The sequence below is a fragment of the Pelecanus crispus genome, chromosome 15 (assembly GCF_030463565.1).
Source record: "Pelecanus crispus isolate bPelCri1 chromosome 15, bPelCri1.pri, whole genome shotgun sequence".
In the NCBI taxonomy this organism is placed as follows: Eukaryota; Metazoa; Chordata; class Aves; order Pelecaniformes; family Pelecanidae; genus Pelecanus; species Pelecanus crispus.
The window spans coordinates 7675754-7694114 of record NC_134657.1 but is presented as its reverse complement, the minus strand read 5'-3'; the positions used below and the strand labels follow the sequence as shown (position 1 = coordinate 7694114).

General features: G+C 42.0%; 1 protein-coding gene across 1 annotated transcript in view; it reads left to right on the top strand.

Moving 5' to 3' along the window:
- Positions 1-5355: 5355 nt before the first annotated feature.
- The window catches only part of SSU72 (SSU72 homolog, RNA polymerase II CTD phosphatase), a 29490-nt gene continuing 16484 nt past the window's right edge, over positions 5356-18361 (top strand). Inside the window, exons 1-2 of the mRNA XM_075721501.1 lie at positions 5356-5487; positions 12669-12812. Coding sequence (XP_075577616.1) covers positions 5408-5487; positions 12669-12812 — 224 coding nt within the window. The 5' untranslated portion in view covers positions 5356-5407. The remainder of the gene's footprint in view (positions 5488-12668; positions 12813-18361) is intronic.

The following is an 18361-nucleotide window of genomic DNA, read 5'->3' as shown; positions in this document are numbered from 1 at the left end:
GGAAAAGGCTTTTGTACAAAGCACAAGGGGAGAGAGGAAAAAATTTGCTGGGAAGCACTGAAGGGGAAAAAGGTGAAAGACGTTGGTGGGAAGCGCTCGGGGGAGAGAAAGGAAAAGCTTTTAAGAAGCACTGGGCTGATAGTGGGGAAAGAATTTCTCAGAAAGCACAGAGGGAAAAAATATTAATGGGAGGACAGAAAATATTTTTAGGAAGCATTGAGGAGAGAGAAAGCACCCCTTCCTGGGCAGGGAAAGCCCTGCCTCGCTAGGTGAAGGTCATCTGGGCTGGGGAATAGAGTTGTTTCTTCGATGTCCTGATCTTGTCTCCTGTATTTCTCTTGCTCCCAGTTCCCCGCTCCTGCCATGCAGAAGTGAGCAAGACGAAGAAGGCTTTGGAGAAACTGCAAGCCAGGAGCGAGAAGAATCTGCAGGCTGGTTAGGAGGGCAATGATGTGAGTCCCAGGAGATGGAGAAGGACCCTGGACAGTGGCACTTCTGCGAAGGTAGGGCCTGGGGTGCAGGTCCGCGTTCCGGTGCTCCCGAGCCCTTTTGCTGCCCTGAGCTGCGGGGCTGCCCAGTAAATGTTGGCTCTGAATTCTCAGGTTATGAATGTTGGCATTTTTACATTTCCCCACATAAGTGTGGAGATACTTTCCTCCCATGTGTTTTGTTGGACCTTGTTTCTCTAGGGGTACTTCCTAAGAGCAAACACAGGCATGTGAGTACTAGGACCAATGTATAATTATCTAGGGTCTTTGTGTCCCAGATTTCTGCTCTATTGCAATAAAAGTTTTCCTAGGATAAATGCAGCAGGAGATGGTTATTTTGGTTCTTGCTTTTGGGATATATATGTCCTAAATTATTCTGCCCTCAGTAATCTCACGTTTGGAAGCTTTGCGTTTTGAGTTGTTAATTCCAGCATACAATAATGGTAGAGGTAAATCTGAAGCTTTCGGCTTTGGAGCAAGGTTTCTGGGAATGTTTTTATAAAATAATTGTGGGCATCTTAAGGAAAAGCTCATTTGTAAATGTTGTATCAGATATTCTTTTCTTACAAAGATTTTTCATTTTTGTCGAAAAAGGGATTTTTCCAATTTACTTTTTGGTCTTTAATCTTTGTCACTTGGATAGTAGGGATTTGGGTTTTATTTGCAGGCCATACTGATCTGTATGATGCTCTATCTCATAAAAATTCTTTATTGTCTTTCTCTTTAGGGGCCTAAGTCCTCCATAGTTACTTCAGCTCTCACTCCTCTGTTGCCTTCCTGAAATGGACCTGGGGCCATATTCAGTTAAGCTTCCCAAGTACTTTCAGAGTTTCATCTCTCTGATGACCACTTTCTAATGATGTATTTTACTTAATAAACTTACAAGGGTAGGAATCTCAGTTCTGTCTTAGACCAAATAAATGGTAAACTAATAAATACTGAAAAGAATTAGAATGAAAATTAAGTAACAGTTAACTATACTGTCTTCTTTAATAGTCCTTGTATATAACGCTCCCATTATATTACAAATTTCCTGTCACAGGAATACATGGCAAATAGCTTGGCCTGCTGTATGCAGTCTCGATGGCAATTTGTTTGGCCTGCTAGCATCACGACACTGATTTTGTAGAGTGTAACTAAATTTGTTTCGCTTGTCAGCTACTTCACTGTAATTGCTCCAGACGGGCCTGAGATGGCACTTTTAAACTCAAAGGGTGGTTGACACAGGAGTGGAAGAAGAGGACTAGTGCATACGGCGCTCTGCCCATAGGCAGCTGTAGCAGTAGGCCTACCAGCTGTCTTAGGCCACCTTTGGTATTGAATCTGGGCGATGATTCAGAAGATCGCAGTTAGATGCAAAAGTTGCATATAAAATGGTGGTCAGAGGACATTTTTTTGTGAGAGGGGACAATTCAGAATACCTGAAGTTAGGCACTTAAAACGAGTAGCCCCCTGAAGATGAAACTTATAATAAATAAAATAAATAAAATAAATGAAACAGAATAATAAAAAATTTCCCTCCCTGATATTGTGCAGAAAAAGGTAACCCCAGAGGCCACCCCAGCTGCAACCCAATATTGATGACTCTAAATCTTGAATGCCTTCCCCACCCTGTGTGCTGTGCATTCCTGATATGAATCATCTCGGAGCTAGAGGGAAACCGATCCAACTTCATGGCCACAGCTCTTGGATTCTCTGAGCTCTGTGTGATGAGTAAGCCGCTATCTTAAGAACAGGCTGGGCATCTAGACAGCTGTTCCCACATGATAATCAAAAAGTTTTTAATTACACCACTAGTTGTTTCCTCTTGTAGTCAGTGCAAGGTAGAGAGAAGAAGAGCCCCAGTCGCCGTTTTAATATCGTTCCAAATTTCCTAAGTACTTTTCAAGACCCCATCCTGTAAAATATTCACTGTCCAATGGCTACATTGAGCTCAGCAAGAATGTAAGATGCTTGTTCCCGTGGCAGGAAGCACTTAGCATCTTGATGGATCCATTTAACTTGCACCCATTTTAATGTCAAATTGATTTTGTCACAGAGCTGCTCTCAGATCACAGTTCATAGTAGGCAGTTGATAAGAAATTCATTCTATCTGTCTGAGACCAGATAAATAGAGCTGGAAGGCTATGAGAAAAAGTAATTTCCAAGCATTTATCCTGGCTGTAATGCAGCTCAAGGCCTGTGCAACCAAATCTGGCACAAAGTAGCATCAATTGGAGATTTTTAGTAATGAGCATTCTTTCACTTCCAACATTTTAGAATTGTCAGGAGCTGGGGAGCAGATGTCTGCTTCATACAATCTCTCTTGTTACCACTATTCACTTCCCTCCACTTTTGGTAATCATAGTGGCACCAAACAGCTTCTCAGCTCCGCTCTCAGCCCTGGGACTGCTAGGGTAGGACCTGTGGTGAGATGGACCAGACTTGCGTTTAGAGCATGCGGCCATTGTCATGGTGTCGAATTTTAACACAGACAACTTTTGTACTTGGAGTCTATGCACATTCAAATTAGAGTTGGTTTCCTCTGGATTCTGCACCGACAGCAAAAATGTCCTTGTATTCTCTGAGATAAGCTTCCACCTCACCAATCTGTGAATGTCCTCTCACTGCTCTAAAAGGACCTTTTCTGGAATGAAGGAGGAAACCTCTACGTCCTGCTGAAGCTTTGGTTTCTCATCTCTCCTGGCTGTCTCAGTTCTCAAGCACTGAAGAGTACTGGAGTCAGCTGAAATAGTGCAAGTAAAGCAAGGTGGAAAAGCACAATGATACGGAAAGGGGAAAAGATGATGAAAGCCTCAGGGAAAAATGGAGTTGGTCTGGGCTGAGCAAGGAGTGCCATGACCATTTTCACTAGTATACAAGCAAAATAATTCTGAAATCAGTGCATTTTACCAGTCAGGTGGTACATAAATAACTCCTAGTTTTGGCTGTTCTTATTTGAACAGTTTTCAGTAAAAGCATGAGAGTTTACTCCTAAAATGCAGAATTCCATGATTAAGCGTAACAGAAAGCATATGTCTGCCTCATCTTCACTACAGAGTCCTCAGCACAGAGTGTTCTGGGTACAGACACGGAGATGGGATTGACCCAGGGTGTCAAACCCAATTTACTTTTTCTTAGGGGTGACTCAGCCCTCCATCCAAACGCTGCTTCTCCGGATTTTTTGTCCATGGTCCAGCTCCATGGACCGACTGCAACATTTGGCTGCCATCTAGTGCTGAGAGAGAAAGCCAGCCAGAAGAGTCTGCTTTTCAGGAAAAAAGCGATTGCTCGAGTGACATTCTGCTGAAAACAAACTAATGGAGCATGTGGCTTACATTGCCAGGCAAATGGGAATTATATGCGTGTGATGTATGGAAATAGGGTATATTTGGGAAGAAGATGGGAAGACCCAAGATGTTACACTGTAAATTTGGAGTAATTTCTTCCTGGATGTTGGAAAATTGCCTGTAAACTAAATGAGACAGGGTTGTCTAGCAGCTAAGTCAGGGGACTTGGAGCTGGGGGTGATTATAACGTATCAGCTGTTGTGGTCACAGCAAATTATTACATTTCTGTCTCTCTGTTTGGCACATGTAGATGAAACCTAACAGCCCATGCATACGTGTACGTGTGCCTGAGACTCTTCAGAATTACAGAATTACTCAATAGAGACACTGCTGTTGTCTCTGCTGGAATCTTTTAGCGGTTGTATTTGACTGAAAGAGCCACTTGCTTATACAGTAACAGCACAAGGCCACGGTTAGTTGTGAAAGCGCTAACCAGACGGGTGCATCGTTGGGCATTTTCTACATCCCTGTGCTCATGTTTAATTTGCATGAGCAGCGTGAATGTTTATCCAGTAAAATATTGTATATGTATTCTTGTTTAGAGTAGTACAAATCCACAGCACCTACTGGTGATTAACAGCAAAGCTGGACCTTTTCTCACAGGTACTCCCTGTTTTGCGCTAGCCCTCGGGTAGTTCTATTCAAGTGCCTTTCTCTGCCTCACAGTTGTCCCTAATGTTGGAAGAGCACTGGTGGAAACCATCTGGTAGCTGAATAGTCCATCGGGAGAAAGTTGGATCATTTAGGAATCAGAGGCTGCGCGCTAGTAGCGGGCTGTCCTGTGGGAAGTCAGACGCTGGGTCAGAAGCAAACCATCTGCGCAGCGCAGAGCTGTTTCCAACCACACGCTCCGCTTAGAAAACTGGGAAACGCAGTCGGATGGGAGGAAATAAATTGTGCCGAGCGTGGCGCCGAGTCCTCCGGGGAGCACCTGTGCCGTCTTCTGGTGGCTCTTCTCTCTCAGTAAGCGGCTGACGCGTTAGGCGGTAGCTTTAGGTGAAGAGCGCAAGCAAGAGTCACGAATTCATGCTAAGCGAACTGTTTTCTTTCGTCAACACCTGAGCCCCTGCGGGCCGTGCCCGCCGGTTCGGGGAAGCCCCGGAGGAAGCGGTGTTTACCGAGAACAGCCCGGGCCTGGCGACGGCCGCCGACTCGCGTACCGGCGGCCCGGCGCGCAGAGGGGCCGTCAGGCGCTCGGCACCCCTGAGGCCCGCGAAGCCGATCCCGCGGCGCGGCACAGGGGGCCCGGGTCGCCCCGCTCGGGGGATCGGCCCCTCCGCAGGCGGGAGCCGCCCGGGGGAGCCGCGGGCTGGGGCCCTCGGCCGGCAGCGCCATGGCCGCCGCCTACCATAGAGGCAGGGACAGAGCGGCGGCGGCGGCCGCCCACCATAGAGGCAGAGGCAGAGCGGCGGCGGCCTCCGCCCCCTGACGCCCGCCCCGCGGTTGGCCACGGCGGGGCGGCGCGGCCCTGGTGACACGTCCCGGCACCGCCCGCCGCCGGGCTCCCGCCGCCATTTTGTGCGAGCGGCGGCCGGGACCGAGAGGGTTTCGGAGTCGCGGGGAGGGAGCTGGGCTCTTCCCTGCGCCGCCATGCCTTCCTCGCCGCTCCGCGTGGCCGTGGTGTGCTCCAGCAACCAGAACCGCAGCATGGAGGCGCACAACATCCTCAGGTAACCAGGGCCTGCCCGACCCCCTCCCTCCTTCCCTTCCTCCGGCCGTGGCGTGGCCTGGGCCGCCGCCGGGCCCCGCGAGTGCGTCCGAGGGCCTGGAGGCCGCGTTCCGTCGCGGGCCGCCCCCCGGACCGCACCGGGGCCCCGTCTTTGGCCGCTGCGGCGCGGACCCGGCTGCCGTGCCTGCCCCGGAGCGGGGCTGCAGCGGGGCTGTCGGGGCAGAGGGGCGCGGCGCCGGCTGCCGTCCGAGGCCCTGCTCCGGGCCCGCGCCTGGCCCTGCTGGGCCCGCGGGCGTGGGGGCTTCACCCTGCTCGCATCGGGCCAGCTCCGCAGCCCGCTCCAGGCTGGGGTCGCCGGTGCGGGGGGTCTGCTCCGCTGTCGCTGGCCGACCTCCGGACCCCGTGCTGCAACACACGAGCTGGCGAGGTCGGCAGGTGCAGAACAGCTCCCGTGGCTCGCCATCTCAGAAGTTAAACGCTCCTTTTCCTCTTTTTTTTTTTTAATTTTTTTCCCCCGTCCTTTCTGTCATGCATCTGAAGACTGGAACCACTCTGTGCACTGAAAGGGAGCCTTTTCCTGTTGCGGGAAAACTGGACGAAGTGTTTGGTTCAGAATGTTAAAAAATCTCTTTGAGGTTATGAGGGGTTCATCTGTTTAGCGCTGCAAGTATTTTCAGCTTGGCTGAATTCAGAAGAGAAAATGGGAGACTGGGGATGGACTGACGGACAGGGGAGACCTGATCTGCCTGAAATCGTGTTCCTAAATCTTCCCTGTGCACTGCAGGAGCACGATAAAGGCGCTTTTTTTTTTTGTTAGCAAAGTAACATCCACGTTAAAAGATACATATTGCTAGCACAGTAAACCAAACAAGCGTGTGTAAATTGTGTGCTACATTTAAATAAAAACAACAGCCTTGGAAAGAATAAATAATAGAAGCATCTGGTCTGGCAGCCATCTTACTGTGAGCAGCACATGATGCTGTTATGTGCTTAAACTTGGCATCACATGTTACCTGTGGCAGTTCAATGAAAACATGATGTTACCAATAGCTGCTTGGGGGGGAAGGATGCTATTCTTCTGTTGTTTTTCTGCTAGTAACACTGCCACTGAGTTTCAATTAAAACCTGAGTACTAAGGACAAAGTTAAATTCACTTCTAATGTCTAGCCTTTTTCTTCCTCTCTGTTTTTGCAGCAGAAATAAATCACTTCCGGTGTGACTGACGTTCTTCTGGCAAATGTGGCAGGGAAATGTTTTTTGAAAGTCTCTTCTCCCTTAAGGTTTTAATCAAAAATTGACAAAATGTATGTATTTGGAAAATGTGTATTTTCAGCAGCATCCTATGTAATTACAGCAAGAATAGCATAAATGGCAAAATAGAGATGAATTACTGATGCTGTTCTAAAGAAATAACTAGCCCATGTGATAAGAGTGGTCATTTGCCAGTAAACTGCAGGAAAATGTTTGCATTGGCTCAAAGCCAGTCTGCTTTACCAATTCAGGGTAGTGTCTTGCTGTATGTTGCGCTACAGTTTGAAAGAACACATGATTAAAAGAGGAAGAAGAGTTAGGAAGAAACTGAGGTATTACGAAATGTTTAACGTATTTTGTTAAGGGATTACAAGACTTTAAAGGATACAATTTCTATAGAACTGCAGGTGACTATTTGAAAACAAAGTCTGGCATCCAGCCTTCAATGTTGAACATCTTAATGAACATTCATAAACAGTGTTTTGTAATGTGTAGCCTAAGATCTTGCATGAGTATTTAAGAGAGGCTTTTTTTGAAAATATTTATGCTAGGAAATGTATCAAAAATTTTTATTGAAGTGTTTGTCTTCTATTTGACGAGTCTTTTAGATTTTTGTAATGCTGTGAGTCAGGTTTCAAAATAAACTTCTCTAGTCTATTCAGTGTTCTAAAGAATTGCAGGTTTTAGTTAAGCCAAATTTTTAATGTAGAATTTTTATCAGTATCTTTGCTTATTCCATTCTTCAATTTATAGAGAAAAATATCTCAATTTATAGAGAAAAGTATCTGTCAGTAAGGCAAACTTTCCAAATGTTAGGCCTACCTACTGCCTACTCACAGTTGAACTTAATTGTATGCTACTTCCTTTTAAAGCAAAAATGATTTTGCAGAAAAAGCTGAATTTTAACTTCTGATGCATTTGTAAAACATAAAATTTAGCCCTCTACATATAACATCTAGGTGAAATGTTCAGTTTACCTGGTAGGCTTTTGTTGGAAGTACCTGTAGTCTATCCCTTCTCGCTTTTATGTTTCTTCTTAGTAGTTTATCCTTTTTAATGCATGAAATTACGAAGTGGTTTAAACAGGCTTGATTTAACATCTTAGTGTACTTATTTTATAACATCCTGGTGTTCCCTCTTTTAGAAAAGCAAATTGTAACATACTTTCTTCGCCCACTTCAGCAATTTGGGGGGTGCTGTTGGTGTTTGTTTGATTTTGTTTTTCTTTCTTTCTTTAAACTTAACATGCCAGATAATAAGAGTTACTTCTTTTTGGCCACTTAGAAACTTTCTGTCCTTTTAAATTGCAGTGGTTCATTCCAAAAGGGTTTGCAATGAGTCTCACTTGCCAACTCATTCATTCTTACTGTACTTGATATCTCTGTGCTGCCACTTGTGTCTCTGGAAAACAAGTTATGCATTAGATCATTTTCATATCTGAATAGTCAATCTACCAGTTTCTGGTGTTACCTTGGTCCAGTACAGTTTCCATTTGCTTTGTAGTGTGCTTGCATGTTTTCTAACCAACCAGGTTTTTTAAACATTCTATTCTAATCTTCCAACCAGAAGTCAGATTGAAGGTCTTTTAAAGTTTGGTAATAGAATAGTTACCATCACCATAGAGGTATGTTGAGACATTAAAGCAAGGGGAAAAGAGGAAGAGCTATAAGGACTACGTGGAAAAACATAATCCTTCCTTAACAGCTGTCAAACTGGATGTCTGTCTGTAACCAGTCCCTAGGGCAAATCTTACTCATCCTACATTTCTTGCTTTTACAAATACAATTTGTGCATAGGTCTGTCTTTTTTTTTTTTTTTTTTTTTTTTTGACATAAAGTATGCAGACTTAGGCCATGGTTCTCCTTTGAACATAGAAGAGGAAGGTGGAAGGGTAACACTTCTCTTATTAGCAAACTTTATTATACAGCAACTTTGACATTTCCACTTGTGTATATTTATTTGGTAGTACACTGATGGCCTTTAAAAGGAAGTTATCGTTTCAGACTCTCCCAGTGTGTAGGAGGTGCTCTGGTAACTTTGTATTTTCAGGTTCTTGTGGTATAGATACCCTATCTCAGTCTCCTGAGTTCAGGGACTCTGTGTTACTACTGATAATGAAAACTCGTAGGCTACTGATACGTGCTTAAGCTACACACACATATGTTCCTTTGTTTTGGGAAACTAAGTGTGTTAAGAAATTAGTGTGAATATGCGATATCTTAGTGGCAGTAAACAGATTTAAATACTGAAACCCTAGTAGCTGAAACTTAGATTTCATATTGATGTTATGTAGCTCAACATTGACCATGTAAGAGAACTTAAGTTGCACCCTCGCAGTTTACGTAAGTTGCTAGTCACAGCTTCTCTAACATTATCTGTCAGCAGCTAAATGCGGTTAAATAGTATTAATAAACCCTCAAGAAGAAGATGTGTTAACATTTTTATAATAAAGTGCTTTCATTTGACAGTTTATCATTGATAATGCAAATTACAAGTTAATGTTTTAAGGATTTTGTAATCAAAATTAGTTAACGATGCTTGTGTTCCTGCTGTTTAAGAGTGTTAAGAGTGGGGGGGTTTGGGGTTTTACTGGTTTTTTTGGGGGGGGGGTTGGGTTTGGTGTTTTTTTGAAAATATCTTATGTCATTCAATCAATCTAAAAAAACAAAGTGGTCTACAAGGAGGGCACTGTTGCTAGTCATTTTCCTGCTACATGTTGTGGAAGGGGATGTATTAAAATTAGTGATTTGTCCCCTGAAAATATTTACCACTGCCAAGGATTCATTGCATTTGCCTTAATGTTTAGTAATACTTATTACTGGCCACTGTAAGAAGAGAAGCTGTAGTGTTGTGACCTTACAGTAAGCTGAAAAATACCTTAATGTAATAAGTGTATGTGAGATCCCAAAATAACAGGGAAATAGAAGAAAGGTATGGATAAAAGTTCATGTCTCAATCTGCACCGATTAATATTAGTTCTCCCCTAAGTGCCTGAAACTGAGTGGTAACAACTCTGTCGTGTGCTAGTGCTCTCTTAATGTAGTCCCATGTTGATCTTGGCTTTCAGCAGCAGTTGTGTCCCAAATACTACTTCTCAGTAGTATTTGCAGTGAGCTCTGAGATTCTTTGGGGGGAAATGCAATGGCTGTTTTCAGGTTCTTCAGTAAGTCTATAAACTCACAGGCACACGATTAGTGCGTGTGATCTCATTGTAATGAGCTTTGGACTGAGGTGAGCATACTTACTGGAAATGAGATCCGAATACCGGCTTATATTTGTACTTAGTATATTGATAGTTTACGTACATTGGTCTTAATAATATTAATAAAAACACATTCCTGAGATTTCACAACACTTACAGGTCTGTTAATGTTTAAGCTCACATTTTCAGAAATCAGTGCTAGGGTATATATTAGCATGTCTTACCCTTTACTGTTTATGGTAAAGTTGAAGCTCATTATTTTTCCATCTTCCGGGTAGTTTTACTAGGCCAAAAACAAATACTGGATATACGTTGTCTTGTAGAAAACGTTCATCGTTACAAGGCTGTGCCACTTTACAACAGATACTTGATGACTCACTAAACTAGATCTGTCCAGCTACTTAATAAAAGCAGGCTCTGTTGAATAATGGTTCTGTACAGGCATTCTTCCCTCTCCCCTGTCCCCCAATTGTTGCAAGAAAAGCGTTGAAACATTTTCAGAATATTTCACAATAGTACCCCTCGTGCATCAGTAGTGTAAAAGCTGTACCCTGGCAACTGCTAGTGTCAAAGCATGAGATTCCATGTGAGTCATGCATATTCTGGCTATTCAAGGAAGTAATTTTCAATGGGTCATGTGCATTAGAGGCACAAATTTTTGATGTGTGGCACTTCAAATGAAGATTTCTGTTCTGCTTTATATGAGATCATGGAAACTTCAAGGACACTTCTGACAGTTGGAGATGGGCTTCTTCATGTGTGTGACCCAAGCAGACTTATTTCAAAGAATAACATTAAAGGAAAAATGAAAAGTTAGGAGGAAAGCATAGAAGAAAATAACCATTGTAACGCTACTGCTTTGCAGTAATGTGGGAGAGAAGGAAAGAAGGCAGAAAGTGCAAGGTGTCAGAGTCCAGTATTTCTCAGTTAGTTGGTATTAAAATTCTTAGCAAAAATGGCTTCAAGTGGTAAATATAGAAAGGAAAGAAGAAGGGTAAGACGCCTGTGAAAAGGATCAATTTGAAACATTAATATTTTAGCACTGCGTTTTCTTCTATATGTGTTATGTCTCTCTTCATGTCCAGTAGAAGCAGTAGAATAAAAGCTTGGGTCTGGAAGTATTTCAGGGAAAGTAAAATAAACTAAATGTAACTGGTGCAGTTATGAGTTGCTCTTAATGTGACGGTGGGCTGGGAGGGGAAAAGAAGTGCACTCTTTTCCACTTGCATCTGTTTTCAGTCATTAGTCCTGCAGAAAGAAGAAAAAAATCATCATATATCCTGTCTGTTTACAGAAATAGGAACCTATAAATAGTTGCTGGAAGAAAAAGTGTAGTGAAGCAAGAAGGAGGGGCTATGTTCCAATAGGACAAACTAAAGGAAGTAGCACTACTGATAGTTGTATAGCAGTGTTTGAGCTTGGGGCGAAGCTTGATCACAATTAGTCTCAGCATAGAAGCTTTGTGGATCACTTCAAAGACACCATTTGAAGGCAAACATGCAATTTGAATTGGTGTCTTCTACTGAACTTCCTTGCTGTCTTGTATGTGAAGACCAAGGAGCCAAGATGTGACTTGTTTGGTGCTCAAAATATGTACCTGGGAGTCATGCATTGGTTCCCAGTCTCCTGTTTGCTCTTCTCAGAAGAAGGTTCTACAACTTTTTTTATTTTGGGGGGGGAGAGAGGGGGCATTGGGTTGTCTGCTTGCTTGTTGCTTTTAAGACTGTTCTCTCTATTTAGTCTCTGATAAATCATTAAAGCTGAAAATGTGGGTCCTTAAAAAAAAAAAAGAGATTAAGCCATGGTCTTGACCTGTTTCAGAAGTTAGATTGTCATTATAAAGCCAAATGTTTCGTCATTCTGGACAATACCAACAGTATTTTACCTCCATTAGACCACCAGAAAACAATCTCTTTTCGGTCCTGTTATTCAACAAATATATTGTAACATTTCTTAATGTTACCGAAGGATTTGCTGAGGTTCAAGTAGGTATATTTAGGTTAATCAGAACATTTTGGCATTACCCCTAAAGACAAGCAGGTTCCCATCTTGTTTGTTTGTTTTTAATTATAATTATTAAACAAGTAGCTGTTCATGAGAATGGAATGAAGCTATCCCTGGCCTCCCAAGAGTTTTAGGCAGCAGAATATATGCCAGCAGAATATATGCCCCACTTCTGTAAAGCTAATTACTCAGTATGTTTTTCAGTCCACTTGAGAAAAGTGCCAGGCACACAAATATTTGTACTAGGCTAATTAAATTACACTAGAGGTAGTTTTGGCAAAATAGTGAGGGGAGTAATGTAGTTAGCCCAGCAACTTTAGCAGAATACGTAAGTATTGATCAGTTGGTATTGTTAATTACTTTCTTATATCAAGACAGAAACATCTTTGTCTATACTGTATTGTCCAAGAGTGAACATAGAATGCATGCTTGTTGCAAATCCAAGGTGCCTGAAAGCACAAAAGAAATATCCAAAACACTATATGCCATAATTCTAAGAAAATTTCATATAAAATACAGGTAGAAATGGTGTGTAAGTTTGAAACTGTGAGGAAATATGCATGTTGGGTACGCTTGGTTGGTAAGAGTTGCCCAGCTGGTTGTGGTTTCACTGATTGCTAAGAGGTGTTTTTAAAATTCAGTATGTGTTCTTCACTTTGGTGTTTAAGTTCTATCCAATCTAATTGCCTTCCCCCCCCCCCCCCCCCTTCCCCTCTGTCTTTCAGCAAACGAGGATTCAGTGTCCGATCCTTTGGAACAGGGACTCATGTGAAACTGCCAGGACCAGCACCGGACAAGCCGAATGTTTATGATTTCAAAACAACATATGATCAGATGTACAATGATCTGCTTAGGAAAGACAAAGAACTGTATCCCTGTGGCACGGCCTTTTTAAAAAATCCAATATGGTTCATCCTTGAAAGGTGTAATTCATTATTTGGCATTATGCATTAGGAATATATAGTTGCTTGACTGGCGATCTTAAAATGTTTTAGGTTTATAGGAGTTTTTTTTACAATGGGCCTCTAATGCTCCCTTGTAAATTGCTATTGAGTTACAATGCACGCATTCAAAATGCTCTTTTGTAGTATGTTAACATGTTTAGCTCTTGAATGAAAGCACATTAATACTATCGCAGATTGTCCATTGCCTCTACTGCACTGTGGATTGTATTTTCTCGGTGCAAAGGCTGTCCTGATAATCGATGCGAAGAGCGACCACCTCGACATTAATGTTGTATTTAGCTCAGACAAACTGACAGGTAAGGTTTACTACAGTATACTTTCTCTGGGAGAGAGGATACCTTTCATTAAAGAGCTCACCCTTCTCACTGAGAATTTCTTGATACATCATTTGATCTGTGCACAGAAGAAAGAAAAAAATCCTGTAGCATATCATAAATCATAGGATTGTAGAATCATTTAGGTTGGAAAAGACCTTTAAGATCATCGAGTCCAACTGTAAAAGAATGGACATAGGAGAGCCCAATAACATATTTAATCCTGGAGAGCAGAGGTCATCAAGGTTATGCGCACCACTCAAAACCATGGCTAATGTCAAACTGCATGATTTTAGAACATCTATATTTAAAGTTGACTTTTAATTTGTTTTTAAGAAAACCCACAAACCTACAAAATTGGGGCACTCATTCTAGATACTCTTTTCTCAACAAGGGATCTGGTATAATTTTTTTTTAATGTTAAATATGAGAGAGAAAACTTACCCTAAATAAGGGATTCAGTATATGCTGAATTTCTACTTAAAAGATAGAGGACCCTTTAGAGTGAAGTATCCCAGAAATGAGTCTTGGTAATTCAATAGAGCAGTCTTTGCACTTTATAGTGGTATTGGTTTTTTTCCTAAAATCTTGGGTATGGCCATCTGAAGATCGAAGAGGAATGTTAACATGGTTTAAATGTCTTAACTGTACTCAAACAGCCCAGTTTTCTTGCATCTTTTTGGAAAAATTGGAATAAGACAAAACAGGTTGTCGGAGACTAGAAAACTCAGAACATGGTAGAAACTAGTTCAAGCTGTTACCCAAGGAGTCAGCAAACTCGGTGACTTTTTGAAAGATAGCTCTACAGTTGTTTGGTAGCACAGATTACACTATGGCTTACTACTACTCAGCAAATTCTTTGTTGTATTTGCTGACCAGAAATAATAAATTTGAGCTCCCTGAGACCCCAAGAGTGGTGGCTTCTTTTGCACTGGGCATTGAAAGACTTTTGTTAAGAAGGGCTGGGCTGTTTGATTAAAGCTATCCAGCACAATGAGAACTGATTAAACATTGGAATACCTTTCTGCATGGTGTGCCACACAAATGGTATCCCTTGCAGGGGTATTGCCTTCCTAATATCTAGTTAGAGGTCCTTTAAAAAAAAAAAAAAAAAAAAAATCAAAATTTAGGGTATAGTCTTAATGAATCACATGTGTGATGTGCTGGGGGGTTTTTTGTATCCCTCTGCCTATAGAGAAAAGGAATATCTTGCAAACCCATCTTACCAAGCTATGCCATATCTTGATTAAAAAAGAATAGCTTCAAAAGAAAATTATTTGAATTGAGAAATAACTTTAACAAGCACTAATGGCTTGTGATTTCCTTGTTGCATTCTTCGTTGCTGCTGTACTGAATATGGCACTGCTTTAAGATAAAACCAACAGAAAGCTTATCTAGTCCCTCACATTCAGCATACTTTGGAGTTACCATTTTGGTTCCACTCCATGCTGGAGATGGTTGCTGTGTTCCCCAAATGTATTTTCAGTGTTAGAGTTAAACCTTTTCTCAAGATCAAAAAAAGCAAGTTTAAACAATAGCCATTGCAAGGGGAATAGGGCAAGAACAATTGCCTCTACATCTTTGCATTTTTGATTCTCAGATATTAGAAGTTGAAGTTGTCCGAGTGAAGACTGTCAGTGCAGAAAGCAACTCCACTTCCAGAAATGGGTTTTGAGGGTGAAGACTTTTACAGTAACCAAAACCAGACCTACCCTTGTCAGAGTTGTGGAGTAGTTTTTTGTGAACCAGGGTCATGTGGGCTCTCGGGTTTTTGGGTGAGCATTACTTCATAGAGGTGATGGGTATGCAAACATTACCTGCTGAGGGGTGGGAGGGTCTGCTCTTCTGATGGGCTTTGAGTGTAATTGGTATGGGAAAACAAAAGAAGGTGTGGTTCTTCATATGATTTAGCTGCTTGTTCTGTTCCCCAGCCTAGGTTTCATCAGCTAAGCAGAGATGACTGTCACCTGTAGCCTTTCCATGTGGTTTGAAATAGTATATCTTGGTGACAACTGTCTGCTTGTTCCTGTATTCCAGTGGTGGGACACATGAAGTTTGAGTGCTCAGCATTCAGTACTGCCTCACTTAGGAGTGATGTCCTTCCTCCAGTTCTGTATGTCAGCCGGGGTCCAAAGCATTAGGGACACTAGCTACTCCGTGAAATTGTGGCTGTAAGGGACTTAGAACGTTCTCTGTTGGCCAGCCAAGTAAATGACCCCTGTTTCAGAAAGCAGTAGCCTCGAACAGAAATGTGCTTCTGCAGTGCTGGACATCAGTCAGAGCAAGGTTAATAATGTGTTAGAGTGAAAAGATCCATTGAAACTCTCTTACTCGCTTGTGGAAGGGAGGGAGAACTATCAAAACCCCACTCTGCAGAGACTAAAAGCACCTTCATTGCAGTTAATTAGTGAAATACAGAGCACAAGCTCATATACCTTGAAGGCATATGTTGAATTTCAGAAGCACAGGAATAGGGATTAATGGAGCCAGGCATACAGATTCAGCTGAGTAGGTGGTTACAGTATATCTAAAATGGGAGTACTTCAAAGCGTTTTAAGATGTGGTAGTTAAACCTTACAGTTAAAATAAGTATCCATATCTACCGTTGCATTTTTAGAATATTGCATTTAAATTCCCCGAGTCCTAATAGAGAACTGTGATGAAACCATTTAAGGCTGTTCTGAATGTGGCTTTTGGTTGCTTTTTAAAATACTACTCTTAGTTCTAGGAGAACAGTAGGGGGTTCTACTACTGATCTGCAGGAGACATGAGCAATGTCTGCAGTACCTCTGTGGGGCTATGCATGTGTAGTATAGATACACTACCTTGTTGTATTTGCATGTGTAACCAGATCTCTCAAAGACAGGCCACTGTGATTACTTGCCCCTTACAGCTGTGTGAAGGGGTTTAAGGACTTAGTTCTAATTACGTGATGGTGACTTTAAAGGTGAAACAAAAATAGAGGAAAACTGGTGAGCCCTGCCTTCAAGTGAACAGAAAAACTAGTCAAGGATGAAACTTTCTCAACGCCAATTTATATCTGCAACAGCAATTGCTTTTATGCCCAGGGTTAAGAACTGTTCAAATGGAGATTTGACCAAAATTCTGCAGCAGTAGCTCCTGGGTTCTTTATCAATGTTAACTAACTCCATGATAGATTGTTTCTTTCCCTTTGTCAACGCTGATGTATCTGTGACCCTCAGATGGAAGATACCTAGTGACTTCCATAGATAGTTTTTTTTTTTTTTTACTAGGATTTCTAGGCAGCCTACCTCTACTCTGCAAGCTTGGCCTACTGTTCTGTTTCCTACTTTTTTTACCTCCTCTTTAATTTGACGTGCTCTCTAACTACACATGGGATTCCAGCTTTAGCTCCATAGTTACATGATGATATAAAATTGGGGGGGGGTGCAGAACATGTCCTCAAGAAGTTACTAAAGGTGTGCTTGAGGTAGAAAGGAAAGTGTTTTAGAAATGAAGAAGAAAAACAGGCTTGGTACCTCTCACTGAAAGGCATAAGGATTCTTTTCTGTCAAAAAAAAAAAAAGTTGTGATAATCTAGGTGATTGGGATCTAGGTTTTTTTTTTCTCTGTGAACTCCATATTTAAGCTGGATGGCCATATGGTACTTCTTGTGATAGTGCTGATGTGTGCTGGTTTTTTGTTGTTTGTTTTTTTTTTTTTTTTTTTAATAGTACCCTTCACATTCGGAACAAGTGGAAACAGTTTCTTCCACCATATACAGACCACTTTGTCAGTAAATACTCATAGCATTATGGTCTCCCCATAGCTGATGCTTATCCCTGGTTTATCCTGCAATCTTCCATCTGCCTAAGAAGATGTGCTCTATTAACTGGTAAGATTCATTGTGGTAGAACATCAGTAGAGGAAAATGTGGTGGCTTTGGAGCAAGCGTAGGCTTGAGGGACTATGTATAGCAGTTTGAGAATTGAAAGGGAAAAGAAAAAACCTGAAGCAGTTTCTGGCATGCACAAGATCTTCATAGGGTCTAGATGAACAAAATGGAAATCTTTATTTCCCTACAGAATATGAGGAAGGCCAACAGAAGTATATTGTTGAACTAAATTGACTTCACTGTAGAACTGTGTAGGAGAAAGATTCTGTGTCTTTCCCAGAACTTTTCAGTCCCACTTGAGACACCATCTCCTGTGTCCATGAAGAGGAATAAGCACAGAGAGGATTGGGAGTAGCTAAGGGGGCATCCAGAGGCAGTGAGGCTATACTGAGGATTAAATTTTCTGTCTTTGTAGGGTGGTGATGAAGGAGGATCCTTTAGTGCTGAAGTCTTAGCCAGACATCGCTGTAGTTAGGCTTTTCTTGCAGAAAAACTGCATTTCCTGTCTTGGAGTCAAGCTTAGCTTCATCGGACAGGACGATATGAGTATTAACAGTTGTCTCTTCAGAAGGTTTCCTCTGCTCTCCCTTAACATTAGTACTGGAAGAAGGGAATCTGTTTCTTGTGCAGTGTCTCTCAGCTGTAGTAGAAAGTTACTTGGCATCAGCCACAGAATTGATAAGCTGGCTGATGAAATACTGCATATCCATTGTAGTGTGTGTTGCTGGTTTCTGCTTAAGGCAAGAAATAGCATTGCTTGTTGGACCAAGGTCAGGCTATCTTATAGGTGAATAGGAAGTCATTCTCTATTCAGTCTGAAGGGTGGAGTCAGTAAGAGATGAATATCTTTAAATGGGGGGCTAAGACTGAGAAGGAATTATCATAACACACCCCCTTATGACTCTTAAGTATGCAGCTAGTCCAGGATTACATCTGCTACCTTTTCCTGGTTAGGTGTAGCATACATTATGAGGATAGTAGTGTCTGTTTGTTACAGCCTTGGTCTTAGTCATTTAGAATTCCTGGGTTCATGTAGTCAGGTTCTCGAGAATTCTTGCTCTTAAACTGATCAGTTTGCCCTAATATATCTTCTTAACATTGGAGTGCACTGATATGGAGAAGCCATTTAGTAAGTAGTGGGTTTGTTGCATTTTCTTAGCCTGGTAAGCAAGGGAACAGATGTAGGGATTTCAATTTCTCATATAGTTAATCTAGAGCATAAGCCAGACTCTTGGGGTTTTTTTTCCCTGCACTTCAGATCTCTTAAATTGTTTGGTTATGTA